The sequence below is a fragment of the Suillus fuscotomentosus genome (assembly GCF_016647785.1).
Source record: "Suillus fuscotomentosus strain FC203 chromosome Unknown F5891scaffold_188, whole genome shotgun sequence".
In the NCBI taxonomy this organism is placed as follows: Eukaryota; Fungi; Basidiomycota; class Agaricomycetes; order Boletales; family Suillaceae; genus Suillus; species Suillus fuscotomentosus.
In genome coordinates, this window is record NW_024539700.1 from 1 (window position 1) to 21,084 (window position 21,084).

Below are 21,084 nucleotides of genomic sequence, written 5' to 3' on the forward strand. Positions count from 1 at the left end.
GCACCCCGGATTCCACATTCTGCAAGACAACCTGTGCACCATCAAAAAGTATTAACTAACTTATGTGGTGAGTTCCGGGTCCCGGAACTCGGAACTCGGTACAGTTGACTCAAATTCTGGTGGCCGGAACTTGGCGTCTCATAGGGCAACACAAGCTTCGCACTGCCATGTCAGGAGATCACCTGATGCTCCGGGAGCTTGGTAACTTTGATTTATTACCTCCTCTGATTTGGTTGATGTACAACTACCTCAGCTCCATCATGTCTACAATTATGATACACATGGGCCCACCCATCTATATTGTATACCACCCTCGGCCCACCCGTCTAATACAACATCCCATACAACACCCTCGGCCCACCGGTCTAATTAATATGCGTCTGGGCCCACCCGTATAATACAATATTTTATAATACCCTCGGCCCACCCGTCTAATTTAATATGTGTCTGGGCCCACCCGTGAATGTGATAACAAGTACCTACCCATCTATCTCATACACATCTACCTTAATACACCCATCTGCATAATATCCAACTACCTCGGCCCACCCGTCTACCTAATATTCATTTACATCGGCCCACTCATCTACTCTATATATTCCCTGCATGGGCCCACCCGCCTCCATCGGGAATAATTTGCCTCCCGGCCCATCCGTCATAGTCAAGAATATTTTTATCATGGGCCCATGGTCCGCTGGCCCGTATCATACGGGATATTATGCACGTCCGTTCCCTCGTATTATACGGAGATAGGTCACTGTAGTATGTGACTAGATAGTAATGTCCTACATAGAGTCTCACTCTCAATGGACAAAAAATTGGAAACAAAAAAAGGATGCTGGGACGACAGTATCGGTGGCACAGGATACGCTATATAGCAGGAATTGCACTCACTTACACCCAACCTCAAAACACAACAACTTGATTCCCTTGAAACTACACATACGGTCTTGAAAGCGTCACCTTCACTCCCTAGGTTGGTACCTTGCCTTAGTTGAATAATCTTCGGACACTGTGACACCAATGGCTTCGAAACAGTGCATGGCCGTTGGCCATCTCTGAGTGGTGCGCAGGGATAGTGGTCAAGTAATGCCTTCAAGTTATCAGAGCTTGTCACGGACGCGGTTCAGAAGAGGTCAATGGTGCATCTCTGTTTATGCTTCACCGAGAAATCTTACCTGTGCTAAGTGCTCGATCTTTTGGAAAACGACTGAGAAATTAACTGCTTCAGTTCCAGTAACAACACACCCAGCACAGATTGCCCCAATCGAAAGACCATGAACCTATTGGGCAGAGTGGACTTGGTCGAGGGTTGCACGGGGATGGGCTTGGGCACATTGTGGTTTCATGAGGATGCGATGGTGCCCTCGCCCTAGTGGGAGTGGAAGCGGCGGTGGAAGTAGCAAGGATGGTGAGGTAAACGATTTGAACGAACTTCATGATATCTGGTATAACTATGCTTCAGGCTATGATGTGAACGTGTAAGAAAACCACATACCGACAAAAGTCTGATTGTGCAAATGTGCGCAAAGTTGCTATGAAAAAGTCTTAGAGGAGCTATTATATGACGCTTCAATGAAATGCGCATAGTGTGGCGTAAGAGGTTACTTACCGTAACAGTAGACGTTCGTCTCTGAGGCCTTTTCAACTCGACCGCGTTGATTTTATACTTGTTCTCATTAGCGGTGAAACTACACTCGGAGAAAGTTTTATACCAAGAGACATGTAATTCTGTTAATGAAATACATCTCCTTGGCAATCTGCACTGCGCAGGCCCGGTGTTGCGCGTGACAATCAAATCCAACGGAATGGCAATAGCGGGTTGTAGTGAGTCAGCAGGAAGGATGATGAATAAATTGGTATTTGCATAAGATCAGGTATTGGCCACTGCTGAGCGTTCTTAGCCTCAGGATAATCATTTCTGAGCGGAGCGTAGGGATGCTGGTCAAGGAACACCTTCAGGTCGTCAGAGTCAGAGCTTGTCAGCTACGCGTCAGAATAGATATGAAAGCTTTCAAGACGCTAGCTAGTGTGACAACGTGCCATATAATTAACGCCGAAATTAATGATATCATGTAATGAGCTGATGTATGCCCCACCGTAGACTTGGTCAGAAGGAACGACCGTCTTCGTTCTTATTGGGCACACCAACTACGATCGAACGTATCCGTTGCGATTGTGAGTAACGACATGGCACGAAACAAGCTGCATATTGTCAATGCAAAGACTATTGCTTCTGAAAACCCCCTTTGTTCTGTTTCATGCCTCACAGAGAGTAAGTGAGCACGTTGATGCTGTCCGACCTTGCCTATGAAGTCAAGGACTAAAACGGACCTTGAAAGCTCCAAGCTTCAAGGACAAGAGCCGAGGTGACGTTGACACAACGAGTCCGATAACCAGTTGCAAGTAAAGGGAATCCAACATGAGGCATAGATGTGAGCCGTTTGGATCAAGAAGTTCGAATATCGGGTACCTGGCAAGAGTCTGCTAATTCCCGTGAGATCGATACATTCGGCAAGTTCCGGTTACAGCCAAGTTACAGCGGCAGTTACCGCAAAGGGACGACACTTTGTCGCAGCGTTTAAACTCCACTTAGTGACAGACACTGGACGTGCGTATTCGCAGCATGGGGTAGCTGGGGTACGTACCTACCCCGATACAGCACTTTCTACGTAATTTTCAATCAGCAAGAACACGATGCTCCCCCAACGAGCCGGTCAGTGACCACCTCATTGAAACCTCGAGTTTACATATATTGGATTCATCATAATTGTCCTGCCAGGTTACTTTCTGTCACAACCATGATACCGCACCGATATAACGAGGAGACATCCCTTCTCCTACAGCAAGAGCAGCTGATAGCAGCCAAGACACCTCTGCCTTGGGATCAGTTCTGGATCATATTGGTCTTGCATTTTTCTCAGTCGCTTGTTTTTAAGACTCTTTCCCCATTCATCCCCCAAGTGAGTACATACTGTCCTCTACTTGAAGTCGAAGATCGGCCAAACAGAATCTTGTAAAGCTAATCAAAGACATTGGCGTGACCAACGGAGACGAACAACAAGTTGGATACTTCATCAGCTTCCTGGTGAGCATGTTTTTATCCTTCACTGTCCTATGTCCCTTACTGATGTCATCTCGAGGACTTATCATACTATGTCCCTCAAACGCTGGTTGTTCTCTATTGGAGTCGACTGTCTGATCGTATTGGGCGGAAGCCTGTAATACTCACTGCTTCATTCGCGATAGCGACTACAATGATATCGTTTGGGTTGTCAAGAACCTTTCGCGGTCTGCTGGTCAGGTTCGCACTTCAGATGAATCGTCATCATGACTGTTGTTTACCAAGTCAATCACTGATATCCTGATCAGCCGTGTTATCTGTGGGGCATTCAATGGAGAAAGTGGAGTCATCAAAAGCATGATGATGGACATCACTGATGCAACCAATTTGCCAAGGGCATACGGATACGTGCCACTTCCATCGATGTTGGCCGCCATCATTGGGTAGGTGTATCGAGTGTTTCTGCTTGCTCTTGAAGTAAGATTTACAATATTCTAGGCCACTTGTTGGTGGATCACTCTCACAACCAGCAGACAGATTCCCTGGAATATTTGGGCAATCTGAATTCCTGAAAACATACCCATACCTTTTGGCATGCGCTGTTCCAGCTCTATGTTCCGCTATTCTTTGGCTAGTTATGTATTTTCGTCTCAAAGAGGTTAGCATCATTTTGAAAGTCGTATTTGGATCGCACTGACTGCGGTAACAAGAGCGCTTTGACTAAGGCGCCGTTTTTGGAGATGATGAAACAATGGCTATCGCAACGGTCATATTTAAAGCGGTCCGCGCTATCGAGGGATACTCTTATTGGTTCTTTGGAAGCGAACACTGAAGAGGTCTCATCAAAGTCACTTAGTGCTATACTAACTCCGAAGGTCCTGACCGTAGCAGCAAGTTCTGGCACTTTGACCCTTTTTCTTGTTGCGATTAACAAGCTTGTACCACTTTTCTATGCGACGCCGATTGAATTCGGTGGTGTTTCCTTGGACCCTCCTCGCATTGGCGTTATATTTGCAACAGCAGGTTTTGCCAGTGGCATATTCCAGTTCCTTTTCTATGCTCGTTTACACGATCGCTTGGGCGCACATGTCATATATATGACTGGTCTCGGCTCCAGCATACCTATCATCCTTTTATTCCCGGTGATCAATGCTCTAGCTCGAGCCCATGGGATGAGCTTCGCGACATGGTTGGCCATTGGCTTTCAACATGTGCTAATAATCATCTTGGATATGTGCGCCCGTATGTCAACAACTAAGCATCTTCTGTGTTCTGCTTAATTGAACTGCATCCTTAGCTTGCATAGCGTTGTTTACTAGAGCAGCTGCTCCTAATCGTGCCTCGATTGGAGCAACCAATGGCGTTGTTCAATTTGTTAGCGGAGCGGCGAGGATCATCGCACCAGTATGTGCAGCGAGTTTTTCTTATTCGATGCAGGAAGGTCGCGATGCATGGTTGGCCTTCTATTTCTACATGGGACTTGCATTTCTCGCTATCGGTACTTCTTTAGCCCTGCCTCGTGACCCTAGTCTATGGGAAGAACGCGATTAATATGCCCATCAGTGGTATCTGTCGTAACAGCCATGTCCACCTTTTTAAAACAATGGGTTTTCCGTAACAGAGACAATTATATCTGCTCAACAACGAAGCTGTCCGTGGAATGAGCTATGCTTGTAAAGGTAAAAAAAAAGTATTCGGGGTCATTACGCGTACGTATCGAGGAATATTTTCGAGAAATACTTCACGCCTTCTGCACTATGAACTATTGCCCCAATCACTCCGTCCGGCCATATCCGAACACCTTCGTCCGGTTAACTTCCACGAGATAAGCAAATAAACATAGCTCTCTCGATAAACAAGAACGAGGTCAGCAGGAGATGCAACAGGCGTCACTGATGCCAATAATGGCAGAACGGCTGCCAATCATAGTACGACACTTTCGTCGTATGGCTCAAGTGCACTCAAGATCGGGGTAGCATCAGCGAGACACGACGCAAATACAAGCATTGTGTGGTACCAGGGTCTGTACAAACCAGAAAGCGTCGTCACGAAATAGTGACGCCCTCATCGAACTGTTCGAATGAGCACAGTTCGGTGTCCATCTCTAGTAGATGGTGTCACATCGGGGTGAACGATATTTAAAAGAGGTTTATATGTTGTACAAAATGTGAAGACAATATTTAATATTTAAACTAACATAAAGATGGGTGCACGACTTCAAATTTTGGTGGTGTTTTGTGTGTAATCCAAAATATCAAATATTCACAACCATATTCCCACAGACAATATGTCAACAAACATAAGAAATATAGTCAGATTTTTCATGTCTGCTTCAACTTAAAGTTCAATTTCCATGTAAAACTTTGGAGAAAACTTGAAGTTTTACAGATGACATGACATTAAAACTCGATTTAAATGTCAAGCTTTGGCAAAACTTCAAGTTTTCTCCAAAGTTTTATGTAAGAATCAAACTTTAAATTGAAGCAGACATGGAAAATCTGATTATATTTATTATATTTGTTGACATATTGTCTGTGGGAATATGGTTGTGAATATTTGATATTTTGGATGACACACAAAACATCACCAAAATTTGAAGTCGTGCACCCATCTTTATGTTAGTTTAAATATCAAATATTGTTTTCACATTTTGTACAACATATAAACCTCTTTTAAATATCGTTCACCCCGATGTGTGTCGCAAAATCACATCTAGGAGTTGTTGACCCATCGATTTGGGCCATGTTAAAAATCGAATCAGCATGAAGCTTTGATCAGGCGACAGTGTTGCACACATGTCACAAATGGTATTGCCAGAGCGGGTTTCGCATGCGGAACCATCGATAAGTCTTGCAGAGGTTCCAACGTCCCACTGGGTTTGTATGAACGGACGAGATGGGCTGGTTTTCCCACGACCATGTCTTTTAGAAAGATCGACATCGACGCATATGACGAGAATGTCCTACTGGAGGGCGAGCTTTGCGAGCCAGATACACGCGATCCCACTCAGGTCTTGAGTGATGCGAAACCTTGCATCATGACCCCATATCAATTCAGTTCTCGGATCACGAAGACGATCCAGGATGCGATCATACACGGTTTAAAAGAGTTGTACACCTTCAAATTTGACTCCTGTCTGACAAAACTAACTCACCCGGCGCTCAATGGATCCGACCTATCGGGAGTCTGCATTTTCTCGTTCAATATTCTTAACGGTCAAATTTCAAGCCTTCAAGCTTGAACTTGGCCTCCTTTGAGGACCTCCTGCGGACGAAGTCAAACACTGATGATCCATGGACTCTATATTACAATGCACAGCACAACTCGGATGCATCTCACATAAGTCCAATTCCCCCACCATCTCTCTTCAAATCCACAGACAACCCTTTCGTCTCAGCCACAGTCGCCTTCAATAACTCGATCTTGCCATTCAACAACTCGATCGCATCCAACCCCATCGGCAACCGCTTTGGTATATTTCCTCCTTGTACAACCTCATAAACGGTCCGCGTGAATTTATACGCATCTCCTTCGAACACTGCGCCGATCAGCTTGCGACGCATTACTGAAGTCTCAAAGGACTCATCGGTATATGCTGGATGCTGTGGTAATACCTCTGCCTTGTTCACCATGTCTGTGTGGAACAAGCCAGGTTCGATGATGCAGATCTGGCTCTTGTCGTGAGTATTAATCTATTGGTCTGTCAGAGGTTCATGCCTTTATGTTCCATGAAGGCGGTAACTCTCTTGTGAGGCTGTCCGTGAAGCCTTCTAGTGCTGCACAGCCAATCAGTCATGAATACTGTCCATGCCAAGATTCCTACCATGTTTACTGCAAACACATAAGCATCATCTCAATCAGCACCACGTGTAGACCATACTCACGTCGCAGCATAGTAACCAATTCCAGGACGCGCATGAAACCCTCCAATCCAACTGATTTGAAGAATGGTCCCCCCCTTGCCCCGTTCATTCACCTCTCTAAAAAACTTCACTGCAGCACGACTAACGTTCGTCGCGCCCCAAAAATTTGTCTCGAAAAGCCCGCGCGCTTTATGAACGGGCGTGCCTTCGATTTCTGTGACAATTGAATATCCGGCATTGTTGAACACTACGTCCAGCCGTCCGAACGCTGAACGCGTACGTGCGAATGCTTCATCGATGTCTTCCTGCTTTGCGACGTCGACTTTGAGTATGAGGAGCTTGTCTACTGGGTATCGGGCTGCAAGATCGGATAGGACTTGTGGTTTGCGGAGGGTTGCTACTACGATGTCTCCTTTGTCGAGGGCATACTCTGTCATGAGTCTTCCAAATCCTGAGGACGTCCCCGTTACTGTACATGATACTTAGTGTCAGCTGGCATGTGAGTGGGAAAAGGGCTTACTGAACCAGACTTTGGGAGAGGACATTGCACGAATTGATGATCTTTTCTTCCTTGCTGTGGCTTTATGCCATTCCTCGTGCGTCAGGAACCCATCACAATTGTTTTCATGTCAAAATTTGACAAGACACTACTAGCACTGTCAGCTGGAGCTAACAGATCAAAAACTCGCGCCACAACTTGGATGTATGTTACTTCAAAGTCACTCGAGCGCTTCAATATCTAGTACTCAAAATACTACAAGTGAAATTGAAGTGTAACAAGACAATCTCCAATGAGTTTTTTTTTTTGAATCCTATTTGATTGTCCGGTGGGGCGGGGCCCTATGGTGGACAGTACTTACAGTATTGTAGTCTATCGTAAATTTTGTACTATGGGGTCGTTTTATGTAACTCTAATATTGGTCCAGGATGTGAATCGAGGACGTTGGATACCATCTAAAGGTATGCGGGGTGTGTTTGCTAGCTTGCTAGCTGTCTATGTTCTTTGTCCATTGCGGTCTTTCTTCTTTTCTGGGGGGGTGACATCTCCGAACGTGCTGACGAATCGTTTGGTGCGGGCTATATATTTGAAGAGAGATTCTATGCACTTCTCGTCGTTGAGTAAGTGCTTTAGTTGCTGGGATCGGGTGCCCAGCTCCGCTTTTAGCTTTCTTCGGTGAGTCGCGTACGTTGGGCATACGAAGAGGAAAGGGCGTAGCTATTTTGACGCGGTCCTGCCGCGCCTGCCGCGGTCGTGACGCGGCCGTGACGCGACGTGACGCGCATGTGACGCGGCACTGACGAGCCTTGACCGCGGCCACTGACGCGCCATTCCTATATTCTATATTCAACTTCCAGATCAAGTTGGATGAGTTCACGACCATTCTTTTGTTATTTTATTTGCCTCAGAGCCATGTACAACTAGGTATACATAAGCCAATGACTATTTTCTTTTCCTCCCTCTCTGGACCCTTCGAGCCTGTGGAGCACATCGACGTTTGACGGGCGGACATTCTTCGGCCGGCAGAGAAGGAACTACAGCTTCGGATAGCTCGTCTGCAGACTCCAAAGGTGTAGCATCAGAGTTATCACTGAATAAGGGGCCGCGCTGTCAATCACATAAGTTAGATATCTATCGAACGGAGCAGGTAATGTCTTCCTCACTTCAAGTTCACTCTCGCTATAATCTCTTGCAGAAACCCATTCATCAGGAATTCCGAGATACACATTCCATCGCCTGTGATGTTGGCCAGCATCCAAACCCCACTGCTGGTTGCCTGCAGGTCCTGCTTCTTCGGAATCCTCGAACATCCTTGCTTCTAGTGCGGTCAGACACTCGAGGTCGACATCAGCCACGAAGCTATTGGTAGGATAGCTTATCATGAGATCAGCCCAAGCCATCTTCAACAGCATGCTATCGTTCCATTCTTCGTTTCGAGCTTCGATGCGTTTTTCAAAATCACTGGCCTTTCGGTGAGCAACCACGAGAGTGAAAGCATGCACCAAAGGCATGCCACCAAGCCATTTTTCGACTTGACCGGAAGCACCAGGAACATTCTCCGAGAACCAACGTGCAATTTTGGCATACTCGTGAGATGAGATGTCACCACAAAACGGTATGCTGTATGCACCCACACCATCTGGCTTCTTCTTCGATCGCAAGATGTAGTCTATCACGGGGTATGCATCCGCACCATATTGGTTCAAGTCTGGACTGTCAAGGAGCTTCTGAAGCGAAGCAATATGTGGTAGTAGAATGTCGTCCAGTTCTTTTGATACTTCCGCTGACATAAAGTTTTGAATCAAGTCTTCTTCGCGAGGAGTATCCCAAGAGTGGATCCATTCTCCGAGCTACACAATACTTCGTGTCAAGAGGACTGCGAGTATAACCAGTCACTGTCACTCACGCGAATCTCACGCCTCTTAGCTTGGTCCTGCCAAAGTTCATCCACGAGATCCCCTTGCTCAACATCACCAGGAGGTGATCCCAAACTTGATGGGAATCTGCAACCGCGCCACCAGACCACCCGCCAGCGTACTCAGTTGCGTGCACTAGCAGGGAGACTTACAGTGTCATAGGACTGAATCAGCCGCACAGGATACCAATACTTCCCGAGACGAGCCAGATTACCACCTTGCATCATGACCACATATCAATTCAGTTCTCGGATCACGAAGACGATCCAGGATGCGATCATACACGGTTTAAAAGAGTTGTACACCTTCAAATTCCGTTGACTCCTGTCTGACAAAACTAACTCACCCGGCGCTCAATGGATCCGACCTATCGGGGGTCTGCATTTTCTCGTTCAATATTCTTAACGGTCAAATTTCAAGCTTTCAAGCTTGAACTTGGCCTCCTTTGAGGAGCTCCTGCGCACGAAGTCAGACACTGATAATCCATGGACTCTATATTACAATGCACAGCACAACTCGGATGCATCTCACAAAATCCCAATTCCCCCACCATCTCTCTTCAAATCCACCGACAACCCCTTCGTCTCAGCCACAGTCGCCTTTAATAACTCGATCTTGCCATTCAACAAATCGATCGAATCCAACCCCATCGGCAACCGCTTTGGTATATTTCCTCCTTGTACGACCTCATAAACGGTCCGCGTGAATTTATCTGCATCTCCTTCGAGTACCGCGCCGACCACCTTACGACGAATTACTGAAGCAAAGGACTCATCGGTATATGCTGGATGCTGTGGTAACACCTCTGCATTGTTCAAGACGTCTGTGTGGAACAAGCCAGGTTCAATGATGCAGATCTGGTTCTTGTCGTGAGTATTAATCTATTGGTCTGTCAGGGGTTCATGCCTTTATGTTCCATGAAGGCGGTAACTCTCTCTCGAGGCTGTCCGTGAAGCCTTCTAGTGCTGCACAGCCAATCAGTCATGAACACCGTCCATGCCAAGATTCCTACCATGTTTACTGCAAACACATAAGCATCATCTCAATCAACACCACGTGTAGACCATACTCACGTCGCAGCATAATAACCATTTTGAGGAAAGGCATGAAACCCACAAATCGAACTGATTTGAAGAATGGTCCCCCCCTTGCCCCGTTCATTCACCTCTCTAAAAAACTTCACTGCAGCACGACTAACGTTCGTCGCGCCCCAAAAATTTGTCTCGAAAATCTCGCGCGCTTTATGAACGGGCGTGCCTTCGATTTCTGTGACAATTGAATATCCGGCATTGTTGAACACTACGTCCAGCCGTCCGAACGCTGAACGCGTACGTGCGAATGCTTCATCGATGTCTTCCTGCTTTGCGACGTCGACTTTGAGTACGAGGAGCTTGTCTGCTGAGTATCGGGCTGCAAGATCGGATAGGACTTGTGGTTTGCGGAGGGTTGCTACTACGATGTCTCCTTTGTTGAGGGCATACTCTGTCATGAGTCTTCCAAATCCTGAGGACGTTCCCGTTACTGTACATGATACTTAGTATCAGCCAGCATGTGAGCGGGAAGGGGCTTACTGAACCAGACTTTGGGAGAGGACATTGCACGAATTGCAAGATGATCTTTTCTTCCTTGCTGTGGCTTTTATGCCATTCCTAATGCGTAGCACTGTCAGCTGGAACTAACAGATTGGAAGCTCGCGCCACAACTTGGCGGCGGCCGCTAGACTCACACGATGACCACATGAGAGTGGAGAATGTTTGGTCCCGAGCCTAGGCGGCCGCCCTGGGATGCCATTTAAGACAGTCACTCGAGCACCTTCAATATATAGTACAACAAGTGAAATTGAAGTGTAACAAGACAATATAGATACTCCAATGAGTGTTGGCGCTGTCGCGTCTTCATTTGTGGTTCTGTTGTATCGGTATCGGTTTCCCCGATGGGGTAGGGCTTCCCAGGAAGCAAGTCATATACAACACTACCACCTGGAAAGCACTAACCAACCGGACATAGACGGGCAGCGAGATTAGCAGGAGGATTAGGCTGATTGCAGAGAACTTGATACCGTTTCATCCTTAGACCGATCACCGTCAACGAAGTTGGTCATCCATGGTATGCCGTGGTGCGGATGTGTGCGTCGTGAAATGAGCCCAGGTTATCATGAACTTGACACATCGGGGTGAACGATATTTAAAAGAGGTTTATATGTTGTACAAAATGTGAAAACAATATTTGATATTTAAACTAACATAAAGATGGGTGCACGACTTCAAATTTTGGTGGTGTTTTGTGTGTCATCCAAAATATCAAATATTCACAACCATATTCCCACAGACAATATGTCAACAAATATAATAAATATAATCAGATTTTCCATGTCTGCTTCAATTTAAAGTTTGATTCTTACATAAAACTTTGGAGAAAACTTGAAGTTTTGCCAAAGCTTGACATTTAAATCGAGTTTTAATGTCATGTCATCTGTAAAACTTCAAGTTTTCTCCAAAGTTTTACATGGAAATTGAACTTTAAGTTGAAGCAGACATGAAAAATCTGACTATATTTCTTATGTTTGTTGACATATTGTCTGTGGGAATATGGTTGTGAATATTTGATATTTTGGATTACACACAAAACACCACCAAAATTTGAAGTTGTGCACCCATCTTTATGTTAGTTTAAATATTAAATATTGTCTTCACATTTTGTACAACATATAAACCTCTTTTAAATATCATTCACCCCGATGTGTGAAGAAAAAGGGAGGAAAACAACAGGGTAAGTGAAATTGATACGGCATTACATAATATTGACAATTCGGAGTCAGCTCATTATTGCCACTGAATGTCACCTCAAAGATTACATGCACACAGCTACCACGCTTGATTTTCATTTTTCTTCTGACCCATACATGGCTGACAAGTTCTACCAGTAACCAGTGACAACTTGAAGTTGTTTCTTGGCCACTATCCCTGCCCTCTGCTTAGAAACGGCCAAGCTTCAAGAGCGCTCAGCAATATTGGATTACGCAAACCTTTCGTTATTTTGCCTCAATGATTATCCTTCCTGCAATCACCGCAGTCCGCTGGCTCGATTTGAATATCAACAACTCGATGCATCTTCCCCAGGAGACGAATTTCATAATCAGAGCTGCACATATTCTCGGTATAAAACTTTCTCCAAGTATAGTCTCACCACTGACGAGAACAGGTATAAAACGAACGCGGCTGAGTTGAAAAGGCCTCAGACGAGCACTTCCTGTTGCAGTGAGTAGTCCTCTGATGGTACACTATGTGCATTTTATTGAACGAATGTATAACAGCTCTTCTAATACTTTGTCATAGTAACTTCGCACATCGCACAATCAAACTTTCCGTCGGTGTGTGATGATTTTACTGACATGATCGTATCACAGGCTAATGCATAGTTATACCAGATACCATGAAAGTCGCTCAAATCGTTTTCCTCACAATTCTCGTCGCTTTCAATGTCGCCAGGGCCACTACAGTGCCGACAAATTTTACTCCATGGTCAAAGTGTGTTGCCCCGTGCCAGTTAACAGCGCCGAACTGTGATCCACCGAGAACGCCTATGGAAACAAGCCCCAATTGCTGGGCGTGCTGCGAAGCTGGTAGCTCCTTGGCGTAAACGACTTTCGAACTGCTCGACAGGGACGGTGTCTTACCATCGAGGCCCTACGTACTGGTTCAACTGTAACTACACCATAAGTAGGTTGAACTCGGTCATCTTTGCTGTCAAATGAATCATATACCGTCTTCAAAAAAGATTGAGATTTGGCTTCGACATTATGGATGTCAGAACATCAGAGATACTGTATCGTGGAATGGCTTGATTTGAATATCAACGACTTGATGCGCCTTGCCAAGGAGACGAATTTCATATTCTCGGTATAAAACTTCTCCGAGTAAAGTCTCACCACTGACGAGAACAGGTATAAAACGAACACGATTGAGTTGACGAGGCCTCAGACGAGCACTTCCTGTTGCAGTGAGTAGTCCTCTTACGATACACTATGTGCATTTCATTGAACGAATGTGTAACAGCTCTCCTGATACTTTGTCAGAGCAACTTCGCGCACATCGCACAATCAAAATTTCCGTCGGTGTGTGGTTTTCCTGTGTAATAAGACAATATAGATACTCCAATGAGTGTTGGCGCTGTCGCGTCTTCATTTGTGGTTCTGTTGTATCGGTATCGGTTTCTGTACGACGCTAGAACAAGATCTCAGCGGGACGTGATAGACGACGCTGAGGTGAAACTACGTGGAGGAAAAACACATAAGTAGGAAGTCTGAGACGAAGGAAGCTACCAGTGAGCGTCAGTACTGGTGAGGAAGACATATGCAAATAATCGGTGCCAATGCTTCAAGACTGGATTAGAACAGCTTTTGATCGAATTTGTAGAACAAGGGCGTACCACTCTATCGAGGCCAACACCCGTCAAGCGGATATCTCTAGTCACAACCCGGGTATCGTCTCTAGTCTCACCTAAAATGTGAGCCCAAGTTGCTTGCACACAATGCCTGCAAAGTCACCTTCAGTTTCGTTCATCCTGGTACATTGAACTGCGCCTCACTTTTAGCACCATCAGCGTCGATGATCTACTTAGTGTCAAAGCTCTCTGGTATGCCGTTTTTTGCTAGAATAGCAGTGACACCCTCATCGGACTGTTCGAATGAGCACAGCTCGGTGTCCATCTCAACAGAACAAGAAAACTTCTCCAGATGGCGTCGCAGAATCACATCCGGGAGCTGTTGACCCATCAATTTTGGGACTTGCTAGAAATCGAATCAGCATGAAGGTTTGATCAGGCAATGGTGTTACGCACGAATGGTATTGCTGGAGTAGGTTCCACATGCGGGACTATCGATAAGTCTTGCAGAGGTTCCAACGTCCCAGGCTTGTATGAACGGACGAGAAGGGCTGTTTTTCCCAGACTATTGACTTCTGAAACGTCCAGGAAGTCCGAGGGAGCGTGGCTACATAGAACATGTATTCAATGAGACCACGAGACGGTGTGACAAGTGGATGTGCGACAAACCCACATCCCAGAACCACGCTGTCCAATGCGAGGGTGGAGGTCTTTATTGATGATGCGAACTGAGATGCCGTTTTGGAGGAGCGTCAACGCTGCTACCAGACCCACTGGCCCAGCGCCAACCTAATGGCAAAGAATTCAACTGAGGTGCAAACATGTGACATAAGCAGGTCACTTACGACTACACAGCTCGATACACTGGCAGGAAAATTAGTTGGTTTGAATTTCAAGGGTTTGGATCAGCAGGTCTTTATAACATGGGGACGGGGTCGAAGGCTGCGGTAGTGACGTGTCGTTTAGTTGTCACTGACTTGCGTATGACTACCATATCCTTACAAAACAACTTACCTATCGACGACGATTCAAGACATTCGACGTGACTTCGAGGCATGTAATGTTTAGGATGAGCACAGATTCTCCGTATTGTAAAATAGTGATTAGCATGGCACGGTAGAAATGTGGCGTTAGGATGGGACCCCACGCATGGAAGAGTCGACGGAAGACCTGATTGTTTAAAGCTTCTACGCATGAGAAAGTAGATTCAATGGAGGCGTAGGGAGAAGTTGCACAGGCCCGATGGAATAGAGCTTCCCAGGAAGCAAGTCATATACAACACTACCACCTGGAAAGCACTAACCAACCGGACATGGACGGGCAGCGAGATTAGCAGGAGGATTAGGCTGATTGCAGAGAGCTTGATACCGTTTCATCATTAGACCGATCACCGTCAACGAAGTTGGTCATCCATGGCATGCCGTGGTGCGGATGTGTGCATCGTGAAATGAGCCCAGGTTATCATGAACTTGAAGAAAAAGGGAGGAAAACAACAGGGTAAGTGAAATTGATACGGCATTACATAATATTGACAATTCGGAGTCAGCTCATTATTGCCACTGAATGTAGTGTTGTTGGCAAAACAGCCGAGTTTTGCCAACTGGTTGTGCCAGACCGGTTGTGCCCGGTGATCGGCAAAACTCATGCAAAATGGGGGTGGCACAACTTGGCAAAACTCGCAGAGATGTAACTTAAATCTGATAAAATATACTTCAAAATTCAATAGAACATAAAAACCAACGTCCCTAAAGCAAGATGTTCCATGGTGGAGGACACCCACTTGCATCATCGATGAATATGGACAATTTTGAGCGCCTAGAACTCAAGGTTACACTTGGGCAAAGTGCTGAAATGATTGGGATATAATGACAGTAGCGAAAACACTTTCGAATAACCTGCAGCCCTACATAAAATTCACATACTCAAGGCCTTTACTGCAATGATTCTCGATTCCAGAGTCATGCAGGCAAAGTAGAGCGCACATTCTCTGATCACATACACACTCGAGAGGTTGGCATTGCTGTCGAGAGTGCACAGGATCTTGAAGTATCTTTTGCATGGGCTCCACTCTTGACCAAACCTTGTGACACAGATGACATCCTGCCACGGACTGAAGAAGTTCGGAACATTAACGAAGTTGAAGCTTGAGGTGCTGGAGGAAAATGCTTTTGATTTCGATGAATTGATGTCTCATTAGGAATGTCATACACATATATAGCCTAGAGTTTCGCCACCCTGGCAAAACAACATCAGGAAAACCCTCCCATGTAAACTTAGGTAAAGTTGTTCGGATTAGATCTTTTTTCGTGCAGCTAGCACATATTAGACAGTATTAGACATATTAGATGGGCTAGGCTAAATGAGCCCCTTCAGTGAATTCACTCTGTCTCAGATGGACAGCTGAGTGTGACAATGTACCTGTTGGGAACGGGCCATCCCATGTGGGCCCATGGACATAATTGTACCATGATATACGAGTGGGCCGGTGTAGAGAATCATGCCTCTCATGGCGTGATATGGCAGTTTCCACTAGGGAGTATACAGCACCAACTCGCAGCACCACTCTGTGTACTATCCACAGTGATTCCTATATGATGCGCAGCTTTCCCACGCAACGCGCGCCATGCGCGCACCATTCCCGCGCTTCGCGATGTATGCGCGCGCGCGCATTCCCGCGCTTGCGCGCCCTATAGCGCCAGCCATTCAGATGCATCCATCCACTGTCCACCAAGCTCCCTAGTATGTATATTTCCATTTCCTTTATTAGCATAGTTCCACCTTTATTTTTATCATAGTTTCTCACTCATATATATTTTTACATACCTACTCGGTAGCGCTTCGGCTCCGCATAACAGCGCTTAGGCGCCTATATAAGCGCCAGCAGTACATACTATTACTTACCTTACCTTTACCTCCCATTTACTAGTTACTACCCACTTACTACTTAGCAGAATATAGTAGAAAGCTATTCCTTTACATTTTGCACTCTTATATCTCATATCTTGCTTTATATCACTACTTAAGCTTAGTTTCTCATTTCCACATACGCGCGCGCGCTTTCCCGCGCTTCGCGCTAATACGCGCGCGTGTTCCCGCGCCTTGCGCGCACCTGCGTTTTCTCGCGCTTCGCTGAAGTGCGTACCTCTAGATCTTCGCAGCACTCGCTTCCCCTAGGGTCGAACGCACTTGTCTCCTCAAGTAACGCAGACTAGGCAACGCGCGACCTCACAACTTTTTATAGATACTCTCAGGAGCATCATTTGTTCCTCTCAGTATTGTTGTTTCTACACTGGGTGAATGTGTGTACCCAAGACACATGGATGGGCTAAGGGTACATTATATAGACAGTGGTATAGGAATGTATTAGTATATGGGACATTATAAATGCTAATTCCTGTTTACATTGGAGACAAGTGGGCCGGCCGGATGTGTGTACCCAAGGTAAACAAATGGGCCGACCATATGAGTGGGTTGAGTGAATCTGTGTACCCGACACATACAAATGGGCCGAGAGCATACAGTATAGATAGTTATATAGGAATTTACTAGTATACATGACATTATTAATACCAAATTTTGTGTACGATGGAGACGAGTGGGCCGGCCAGGATGTGTACCCAAGGTAAACGGATGGGCCGGGGGTATATAGCAGACTTACAGGAATCTTATCAAATAGCGAATCTGGTGTAAAATGGAAACGACTGAGCCGGACGAATGATATACACCGGAGATCCGGTCATATTATCATCCGGCAGGTGCATTTTTAATCACTGGCCCATGATCCGGTAGCTACATTATCCGGTTGATGAATCATTTCACAAGCCCATTGGCCGGTATACTACATACATGAACCAGTCAATCTAATACACCATCTAGTACATTCTACCTTGGCATTAGATTGTCCTTATTGACAAAACAAACTACATGTACTGGCATTACTTGGCCCTATTACCAGAAGGGTTCTTGTCATGCCTAGCACTCACCAACTGACCTTGTTGCTGTGATTGAGGTGCAAATGCCCGGTTCGGCAAAGGAGCCGAAAGGGACTGACCATCTGCCGGCAGATGTGGTGGCCTGGTGAGCATGGTGCGAAGGGTACTAGTGGAGGGCATAGATGCCATTGGGACAGTAGGGGCCGGTACCGGAAGTGCACTAACCGGATGACTGTGTGGACCGGATTCCCCCATGGTGGGGACAGGGTTGATGGTAGAGGTGGAGGGTGTAGGTACCTGCTCATGCCTTGCGACTGGTGAGCCATCTCCGACAGGACGCGTGTTGGTTGAAAACACATCCGGAGTGAAGACATTGTTGGTGATGGAACAACCCAAGGCGCTGATTGAGCCAAAGTCAGGGAATGTGGGGGTATCGGGGATGACAATGGGTGGCGGATTGAATGCTGGTGGAGTTGAACCGGCTGCTGTGGTGGCCCTGTGGCTGTTGCTGAGGTACCGGGCAATACCGCTGACCTGAAAAGTCAATGTATCTACCACTCCCTTCTGGGAGGCTAATTCATTTGTAAAGCTGGCTTGCAGCCAGTCGATACGATGGGACAGCTCATCATGAATAATGTTGTCACGTGTCCAGAGCTGATCCATGTCGATCTGAATTTGTGCCAGGAGGGCATCCATCTCGACATTGGTCAAAGAACGGGGCTGGGGAGTCTGACGAGGTACAGAAATGTCGACAGGAGAGGCGGGTCTTCGAGTATGAGGATAGTCCAGCAAGTACTGGATGTCATCCGGTGTCTCTATCAATGGTGCTGGGGGCAGGGTAGTCTCATCCATGGCTTTGATCCATCGATCCATCGAAAAATCATCGACAGATACCTCAGGGCCTGCATCGGTAGCAGTGCCAGGATGTTCAGTGCCGGTGAGTGCAGGGGCATCAGTCATATCAACATTGACATCCGGTTCCTCCGGAATAGGACTGGGACACTGAGTTTGGACGACTAGAAGAATACAATTAGTAGATATACTACGGAAAATAAGATTCTTGCCTTTACCTTTGCCTTGGTTTTTTGACTGCCCAACAGTCTTGGTTTTTCCGGTCGTCTTGGAGCGAGTGACGATGGCTGTGGCCAGTAGGACCGGATCATCCAGCCAGATGCATTTCATCCTCCACTTGCTGCAAAGAATGCAAGTATGGGCGACCTCGCCCCTTTTGGTCAACCAGCTTTCGCATTTGGCCTTCATAATTGTGCATCTCCTGCATGGTAGGAGAGGCGTACCAATGGGTTTCTATGAAGAATTAGTATAGCACAACCGGTGGAGAGTTACCGGATGTCTTACTGGCTGTGGACGCTTGCCCCTGGTCTTTGCCTTGTCCTTGGCTGTTCTGGTACGATCTGTACCGGACTTGGACTATCATCATGATTATATTAGCCATACTCACGATAGGTGCAATAATATGAAAACTTACTGGTAATTGTCCCTTGCCCGGTTTGACCCGTGTCCCAGAAGGCTCAATTGCATCGTCTTCATCCGCCGCCTCCTCCTCCTCCTCCTCCTCCGGTTCGTATTCCTCCGAGTCAGCGGCCTTCTTCTTCTGGTCTGGAGGGGGCAGCATTGGCCGAGTGGTAATGACAATGGTTGGTAAATTCTGTACGAATCAATGACATTGCCGGTGTTGATATTGAAAAAATGAATGTACCTTTTTGATCATGGTTTGTCTTGGATTATGGAGCTGACTGCTATTGTCAGTTGCATTTGAAGTATGAAACGGAAACTCACAATGACTTCCGGATCATGATTGCCATCTTCCATCATCATTTGCCGGTTATCGCGATCCGGTGACATTGCCCTTGCCTTCGCCTTTCCCTTTCCTTTTCCCTTCGCCTTGGGCTTATCTTTGCCAATGTGAACTGTATCGCCGTCAGTGTCCATGTCTGTTAACAGTGGCTTCGACTTGGGGATAGCCTTCCGGGCCCTCTTGACCTGACGTGGGGGACTCACGCTGAATTGTCGTTTGTGTGGTCTCGATGGGCCTGCAATGGCACCAGATGTATTGCCAGGAATGCGGATTGTGTTGGGAGCCAGTAGTGCCGGAACCGGTGGAGCAAATGCTGGTGGAGCAGGTGCCGGTGGAGGAGCAGGTGCCGGTACAGGAGCAGGTGCCAGTTGAGGAGCAGGTGCCGGTTGAGGAGCAGGTGCCGGTACAGGAACAGGTGCCGGTACAGGAGCAGGTGCAGGTGCAGGTTTGGCTACAGGTGCAAGTGCCGGTACTGGTGCCGGTGGAGGGCCAGATAGCAGTGTTGGTGCAGCGGTAGTGGTTGGTGGAGTGGGAGCAGGACCCAATGTCTTAGGGTATAACAGATGACCTTGGCAAATGTCCTCATTGTTGCCAACACGAGTCCAATCCGGTACTTGAACCAATCGCATGGTACCCCTCTGAGCTCTATGAATCTCAGCTGCCATAGAGAGCAGGCGAAGGGGGATGTAGGTAGCCGTCGTCCGGTAGGAGTGAATGGCATCATTCTAATGATATTAATGGATACAATACAAAAAAAATGACAAACATACCATTTGAGATGCAATGGCTCTGCTCAACCTCATCCTCTCATCTTCTGACCGGGACCGGAGAACCTCTTCAACCATCTGATTCAACCTGGCGAGAAGGGCAATGAGTGCCTGGTTGGCAGTGGTGGCAGCAGCAGTACTAATGTTGGAAGACATATCAGCAGTAAGACAAAATGACGGTAGCAGGTTGGCTTGCAAAAGAAATCCGGAAGGGAATGAGGAAATTGAAAATTGCTGGATGTTCGGGTGATTTCGGATATTGCCGAAAGAACAATGAATGTACCGGTTCTCTTGATCCAGCAGGGAACGAGGAAATTGAAAATTGCCGGATGTTCGGGTGATTTCGGATATTTCCGAAAGAACAATTAATGTACCGGTTCTCTTCTCCGAAGTTGCCATGTGTCCTTGTGCGAATGCCATTGTTGCCATGTCATTGCTATCAAATTGGCATGAGTACAGCATCCACTGACAGGCTTTGGAACAACCCATGACACATTCCGGATATCGCACAAAATATACTGATTTAGACAAGTCATTCAGCAGAAGGAGGAAAAGAATTTTGCCCTCAGAGATTATTGAGGATCATTTACACTTATCTAGCGAGGCCAAAGGTAATAAATCAATTGCCTTTCCGAAAGGTACCTCACATGATCCGGCAGTGTTTTTCATATTGGAACCAGGACACGACAGCCTTGGAATGAATTGCTGAAACATTGGCGACTGTAAGTCCTCTCATACTGACCTATACACCTAATTATTGATGCCTTCTAGACCTAGATGTTGCATCTGCTTATGACCGGTGGAAGGATGGCAAGACTTTGACGATGCCAGAATGCAGGATCGA

The 21,084-nt window shown here is 46.5% G+C and overlaps 8 protein-coding genes across 8 annotated transcripts; 1 reads left to right on the forward strand and 7 right to left on the reverse strand.

Moving 5' to 3' along the window:
• Positions 1–844: 844 nt before the first annotated feature.
• On the reverse strand, positions 845–1,553 carry F5891DRAFT_1076419 (uncharacterized protein). Its single transcript, XM_041363386.1, has 4 exons — positions 1,499–1,553; positions 1,249–1,445; positions 1,179–1,196; positions 845–1,109 (listed from the first exon to the last, which is right to left on the reverse strand). The coding sequence occupies exons 2-4, from the start codon at positions 1,438–1,440 to the stop codon at positions 1,104–1,106; spliced, it is 216 nt and encodes a 71-aa protein (XP_041217014.1). The 5' UTR covers positions 1,441–1,445; positions 1,499–1,553; the 3' UTR covers positions 845–1,103.
• Positions 1,554–2,542: 989 nt separating this feature from the next.
• Positions 2,543–4,705, forward strand: F5891DRAFT_1076424 (major facilitator superfamily domain-containing protein). The gene is made up of 8 exons (XM_041363387.1): positions 2,543–2,716; positions 2,783–2,963; positions 3,023–3,088; positions 3,144–3,304; positions 3,373–3,507; positions 3,563–3,722; positions 3,775–4,306; positions 4,362–4,705. The coding sequence occupies exons 2-8, from the start codon at positions 2,802–2,804 to the stop codon at positions 4,613–4,615; spliced, it is 1,470 nt and encodes a 489-aa protein (XP_041217015.1). The 5' UTR covers positions 2,543–2,716; positions 2,783–2,801; the 3' UTR covers positions 4,616–4,705.
• Positions 4,706–5,991: 1,286 nt separating this feature from the next.
• F5891DRAFT_1166949 (uncharacterized protein) lies at positions 5,992–7,690 on the reverse strand. Its single transcript, XM_041365444.1, has 5 exons — positions 7,448–7,690; positions 6,949–7,396; positions 6,888–6,895; positions 6,782–6,840; positions 5,992–6,732 (listed from the first exon to the last, which is right to left on the reverse strand). Exons 1-5 carry the CDS (start codon positions 7,470–7,472, stop codon positions 6,400–6,402), a joined length of 873 nt encoding a protein of 290 aa, XP_041217016.1. The 5' UTR covers positions 7,473–7,690; the 3' UTR covers positions 5,992–6,399.
• A 276-nt stretch (positions 7,691–7,966) lies between these two features.
• On the reverse strand, positions 7,967–8,134 carry F5891DRAFT_892364 (uncharacterized protein; the record flags this gene model as incomplete). The annotated part of the gene is made up of 1 exon (XM_041373315.1): positions 7,967–8,134. A coding segment is annotated over one exon (168 nt), but the record flags the coding sequence as incomplete, so codon positions are not given.
• A 326-nt stretch (positions 8,135–8,460) lies between these two features.
• On the reverse strand, positions 8,461–9,566 carry F5891DRAFT_966429 (uncharacterized protein; the record flags this gene model as incomplete). The annotated part of the gene is made up of 3 exons (XM_041376229.1): positions 8,461–9,276; positions 9,333–9,463; positions 9,491–9,566. The coding sequence occupies 3 exons, from the start codon at positions 9,564–9,566 to the stop codon at positions 8,461–8,463; spliced, it is 1,023 nt and encodes a 340-aa protein (XP_041217018.1).
• A 640-nt stretch (positions 9,567–10,206) lies between these two features.
• On the reverse strand, positions 10,207–11,185 carry F5891DRAFT_186710 (uncharacterized protein). Its single transcript, XM_041370835.1, has 5 exons — positions 11,069–11,185; positions 10,914–10,991; positions 10,416–10,863; positions 10,355–10,362; positions 10,207–10,307 (listed from the first exon to the last, which is right to left on the reverse strand). Exons 2-5 carry the CDS (start codon positions 10,936–10,938, stop codon positions 10,243–10,245), a joined length of 546 nt encoding a protein of 181 aa, XP_041217019.1. The 5' UTR covers positions 10,939–10,991; positions 11,069–11,185; the 3' UTR covers positions 10,207–10,242.
• A 2,474-nt stretch (positions 11,186–13,659) lies between these two features.
• On the reverse strand, positions 13,660–14,511 carry F5891DRAFT_966460 (uncharacterized protein; the record flags this gene model as incomplete). The annotated part of the gene is made up of 4 exons (XM_041376232.1): positions 13,660–13,876; positions 13,959–14,127; positions 14,178–14,290; positions 14,360–14,511. Coding segments are annotated over 4 exons (651 nt in total), but the record flags the coding sequence as incomplete, so codon positions are not given.
• A 3,024-nt stretch (positions 14,512–17,535) lies between these two features.
• F5891DRAFT_987954 (uncharacterized protein) lies at positions 17,536–20,660 on the reverse strand (the record flags this gene model as incomplete). The annotated part of the gene is made up of 9 exons (XM_041377968.1): positions 17,536–17,563; positions 17,612–17,670; positions 17,709–18,673; positions 18,728–18,962; positions 19,014–19,085; positions 19,144–19,323; positions 19,455–20,198; positions 20,244–20,379; positions 20,524–20,660. The coding sequence occupies 9 exons, from the start codon at positions 20,658–20,660 to the stop codon at positions 17,536–17,538; spliced, it is 2,556 nt and encodes an 851-aa protein (XP_041217021.1).
• Between the last annotated feature and the right edge of the window lie 424 nt (positions 20,661–21,084).

Coding starts and splice junctions, on each gene's coding strand:
- F5891DRAFT_186710 (XM_041370835.1), bottom strand. CDS start 10,938: ATGTCCTCTCCCAAAGTCTGGTTCA. Junction 10,864..10,913: donor CTCTCCCAAAGTCTGGTTCA/GTAAGCCCCTTC, acceptor TATCATGTACAG/TAACGGGAACGTCCTCAGGA.
- F5891DRAFT_1166949 (XM_041365444.1), bottom strand. CDS start 7,472: ATGTCCTCTCCCAAAGTCTGGTTCA. Junction 7,397..7,447: donor CTCTCCCAAAGTCTGGTTCA/GTAAGCCCTTTT, acceptor TATCATGTACAG/TAACGGGGACGTCCTCAGGA. Junction 6,733..6,781: donor CGCCTTCATGGAACATAAAG/GCATGAACCTCT, acceptor GACAAGAGCCAG/ATCTGCATCATCGAACCTGG.
- F5891DRAFT_1076419 (XM_041363386.1), bottom strand. CDS start 1,440: ATGAAGTTCGTTCAAATCGTTTACCTCACCATCCTTGCTACTTCCACC.
- F5891DRAFT_1076424 (XM_041363387.1), top strand. CDS start 2,802: ATGATACCGCACCGATATAACGAGGAGACATCCCTTCTCCTACAGCAA. Junction 2,964..3,022: donor TTTCCCCATTCATCCCCCAA/GTGAGTACATAC, acceptor AATCTTGTAAAG/CTAATCAAAGACATTGGCGT. Junction 3,305..3,372: donor TTTCGCGGTCTGCTGGTCAG/GTTCGCACTTCA, acceptor TATCCTGATCAG/CCGTGTTATCTGTGGGGCAT.